At 32.0% G+C, this 5,008-nt stretch overlaps 1 protein-coding gene across 1 annotated transcript; it reads left to right on the forward strand.

The window, feature by feature from the left end:
• Positions 1-2,037: 2,037 nt before the first annotated feature.
• LOC109132635 (defensin-like protein 8) lies at positions 2,038-2,695 on the forward strand. Its single transcript, XM_019244403.2, has 2 exons — positions 2,038-2,163; positions 2,318-2,695. The coding sequence occupies exons 1-2, from the start codon at positions 2,094-2,096 to the stop codon at positions 2,485-2,487; spliced, it is 240 nt and encodes a 79-aa protein (XP_019099948.1). The 5' UTR covers positions 2,038-2,093; the 3' UTR covers positions 2,488-2,695.
• Positions 2,696-5,008: the final 2,313 nt, after the last annotated feature.

Genomic DNA, 5,008 nt, shown 5'->3' on the forward strand with positions numbered 1-5,008 from the left:
TAGTGTCGCTCGACACAACAAGTTGGTTCTGGCTGCAGGTTTGGATTATTTTTAGACTGGTTTGCTAGTTTGGTGGAATTAAACTAGAACCCTAGCTTTATAAGGGGACGGCTCTGGGGGCCGCAGCCACGAAGGGGGAGGGAAAAAGAGATGGAGTTGTTGCATCCAGGGTGAGCCAAGTTTGCTTGTGAGGTGAGGAGCGGAGAGGGCTGAGTTCCGGTTGTGCAATAAGAGAAGGATAAAGGTGGTAGATCTTTCCCATGGATGTGAAGGAGGGATGGGAGTACTTGGTGGTGGATTGAGAGAGACAAGGAGGCTCTTTCCTAGCTGTTATCCAGGTATATCGTGTAGTTTTAGTGTTAGATTGATTAGAGAATCGATGGTTGTGGCAGATTAGGGATTTACGACGAAAAGGAGCTTGAAAGGAGGCTCGGATCGTGATTTTTGGGTTGGTATCGTTCGACACTATTGTGGTGTCGTTCGACACCAACACCTGTAGATGGACTGCACGGACTGGTTCGAGATGGCAACTTCGGGGTAACGTTCAGAGCATGAAACAGAGTCCGATTAGGCTGAAATTTGGTATGTAGCTTCGTGGTACTAAAAGCTTCATATCCAACGGTGGGTTTGTGAAATGAACAGTTGGTTTGTAATTTAATCATGTGTTGGTATTGTGGTCTCTTGTATAGACGGTTTTGTGGTATGGTTTGGGTGTTGAGCGACACCAAGGTGGTGTTGGTCGACACCAGCATGTGGTTGTGTGTTTGGGTCCTAGGAGGACAGCTGGAGTTAGGTTTGGATGAGGGGAGATCGACGGAAGTGATGTCGTGGGCGTCGGTGTCGACTTACACTAGGATAGTGTCGATTGACACCATGTGTGTTGGTTCGCAAGTGGTGTGATGGGTGACGTTCGACACTAGGTAGAGGTGTCGTTCGACACTAGAGGAGTTATTAGTGAATTAGAGTATTCGTGGGAAGTGTTGTCCGTGGCTCGACGGAATCAAATATTTCAGCCCACCACTCTTGTTACTCGGTCGCTAGGGATGGTTGGTTGTGCATCTCAGTAATTAGATGAGGTTGGTGTATTTGTGGGATTTTTTTATAAGGAGCGATTTTTACGCTGATTGTTTCGTCGGAACTATGGGGTTCCGGTGAGATCGTTTTCTATGGATCTTGTCATAGGATTGGGAATCCAGGTGTGGCCGTTTCACAGATGGTGCGAGTTCCGCTGTACCGCAAAAGAGATTCCAACCTGAGAAATTAAGCAAAAATTTGTCTATCTCCACTATATCCCAAATTTCTTGGAACCATACTCTGAACATAAGTTGGATGTCTCTCTTGAATACTGAACTCCACACTGGTCGAAAATTTTTGCCGGACTAGTTGGCAGCAAAAAGATAGATAAGTAAATGAGGACCTTAATGGAGATCGAAATGATACAGTTGAGAGATACATTATGGAAGATTTGTACCATTACATGGCCTCCAGTCAGGGATTGCAAGCAAGACCTAGCTTAGAATTTATAATCTAATTTTTTCGTACATCATATTTGATGTTAATTTTGTATTTAAATGAACAGAAAAAAAAAAGAGAAATAAATCTAGTTAAATAAATATGTAAAGGAAACACTGTTTTATAGCACAAGATAATAGAAGAATCTAATTTAACTAGAATAATATCATAAGATAATATCCAATAATAATTTAATATGAATTATGTTTATTGAAACACAAAAATACATTTTAGGAATATATGGCATATGTGATAAAAAGAACATATAAATAATGGAATGCTTTTTATCTTACAGCTATTTTTAGCTTAGGATCATTTGCTTTAAAAACTATATGTTTCTTAGATATAATAACATACTTCAGTCAAATGAAATAGATAATGATGTATTAAAAGTTTGTTTAGAAAACACATGTCAAAACGAGGTATGTATATCATAAGTATATTTTTAAGAGTTGGTTATAAAAAAATTTAACATATTATGGAAGATAATGAGTCTTTGTTACCTCTATATATATAGTGCCACCAACAACACTTATTCTTCCTACACAACACTCTGTTCATACTCTCTCTCTATCCAAAAAATGAAGCTCTCCAACCGTGTTCTTTCAGCCCTTCTCCTTATTTCTTCTATCCTACTTGCTGTCACTACAGGTTCAATACTCATGTCATGTTATAGTATATAAATTATCATACATACAAATATGTGAATTTAGTTGTTATATCATAATGAGTATATAATTTTATTATAGACATCAATTACTAAGTACTAACACATATATGCTCAAATGTGTTTTTATATATATAGAGATGGGTTTTGCGGATAAAATATGCAAGACACGGAGCCAACGTTTCTCAGGTGTGTGCTTGAGCAATTTCAATTGTGCCATAACCTGCCAACTATTTGAGGAATTTGAAAATGGTAATTGCGAATTCGATGGAGTCTTCCGTCGTTGTTTATGCTCCAAACCCTGTTAAATACCATCATAATATTATCAAAAACTAGTTGTATTTTGTCTTCTCTCTTTAATAATTGCTATGTGGTTGTTGAAGAATATACATATATATCTTGGATTACAAACACTCTTTGTTAAATTTGTGTTCTTTATCTTCTATTTTCAGATTTCGTTGTTCTTGAAAATAACTAAAAATAATATAAAATTACAGAAAATAATTTAAATAGTCATTTAAACATTCAAATAAATTTTTCCTTCAATTTTAATCAATGTTATATTCAAAACAAAAGCTTATATAGATGTTTTCTTACACTAACTCGTTGTGTTTAAATTATTACAAAGTAAAAACTGAGGATCGATCAACCTTCCATGTTAAACATACAGAAAATTTGGTGATACCACATTCGACAACATTTTTTGCAATTCATCAAAATCTAATTCAATGACACGTCATATTCTAATAATCATATACTGATTTCGCATAATATATATATATATATATATATATATATATATATATATATATATTTCAATTTTTGGTTATAAACATATTTACATAGCCAAAAGCATATATAAGTGTAACGCATATGCATTAATCAAAATTAGGAACATAATTAGGCTAACCACTTTCGTGTCAAGTGAACTGGCTCAGACTTCACCAACCTGACGTAAATTTCTCCTCAAAAGAGATTCCAACCCGAGAAATCAAGCAAAAAAAATTCTATCTCCACTATATCCCGAGTCTCTTAGAACCATACTCTTAACAGAAGTTGGATGTCTATCTTAAATACTGAGCTCCATATTGGTCGAAACATTTTGCCGGACTAAATGGCTGCAAAAAGACAGATAAGTAAATGAAGACCATAATTGAGATCGAAATGAGAGTGTGGATATATATATATATATATATATATATATATATATATATATATATATATATATTATGGAAGATTTGTACCATTAAATGGTGTGACACCCCGATTTGAGGTACATGCGGAGAGATTTAAAAGAACTGGTTTGGCCACCTATATCACCAAAGTGCACTTATATTTTTGGTCAAAGGTCCTAAGAGAATTCAAGAATTAAAGCGTGCTTGGGTGGGCTCACGGGCCTAGTGAGAAGACGTATGGCCCATTTAAGCGAGGTGGCCCATAGATCGGCAGTGGACATGGGATCCACTAAACAAGGTGACGGTCGGGGCGTTACACATGGCCTCCAATGAGGGGCTGCAAGCAATCCCTAGCTCAAAATTTATAATCTAAACTTTTATGTGTACATCGTATTTGATGTTGATTTTGTATTTAAATGAAAAGAAAAAAATAAAAAAGAGAAACAAATCAGGTTAAATAAATATGTAAAGGAAACACTATTTAAAAGCACAAGATAATAGAAGAATCTGCTTTGATTAGAATAATATCATAAGATAATATCTAATAATAATTTCATATGAATTATGTTTATTAAAATACAAAAATACATGTTAGGAATATATGGCATATGTGATAAAGAGACAAAATAAATATTGGAATGCTTTCTATCTTACAACTATTTTTGGTTTAAGATAATTTGCTTTAAAAAAAATATGTTTCTTAGATATGGCTCTGATTGGTAACGGCTGTTACTATTGACTGTAAAGACTTTGACTTTAAAATTTTAGCTGTAGAGAATTTGGTTGTAGATACTTGGACTGTAGAAACTTTAACTGTTAAAATCTGATTGTTTACCAACAACTTTTAAAGTTGTAGCTGTTATTTTTATTATTATTATTATAAATATTAATAAAAAATTTATATTATGTCAAAAATTAATTCATATATTACTTTAATGATAAAATAAATTTTATTAATGATAAATTAAAATATATCACTTTAATTATAAAATAAATTTTAAAATGATAAATTTTATTAATGATAAATTAATTCATATATCACTTGTAGAGGTTTTTTTTCTTTCTATTGACTAGTTAAATGAGCAGTCAAAAATCTATTAACCTATTATTATTTGAATTTTATTTGAATTATTCAATGCATTGTTTGAATATTATTCTATTAGTAATCATGAATTTCATAAACTCTTTTATAGTAATATTAGTGATGATGAAAAAATAAAATTTATTATTGAAATGGATCTTAAAAAAAGAGAAAAAAATAAGAATAATTAATTTATAAAAATAAAATATGTAAAATATTTATATATATACTTGTGGAGAACTTTTAAATATAAAAGGGAGAAAAAATAATGCTTTTTAAATTATTTAGTTTTAAAGCATGTGTTTTCAGGCTTTAAAAAAAAGTGAAAACAAGAAAGGACAAAAAAAATTGCTTTCAATGCTTTAAAAAAATTAAAAGCCAAAAAAGTATGATTGGCAAAAAAATAACTTTTAAGGCTTTAAATATTTTAAAAGTCTTAAAAGTAGGTTACCAATCAGAGCCATAATAGTAATATACTTCAATCATATCAAATAGATAAAGATATATTAAAAGTTCTTTTTAGAAAATACTTGTCAAAAAGAGGTGTATATATACATATTTATTATAGGTTAA

This window comes from Camelina sativa, chromosome 4 (assembly GCF_030686135.1).
Source record: "Camelina sativa cultivar CO46 ecotype springtype chromosome 4, ASM3068613v1".
NCBI lineage: Eukaryota > Viridiplantae > Streptophyta > Magnoliopsida > Brassicales > Brassicaceae > Camelina > Camelina sativa.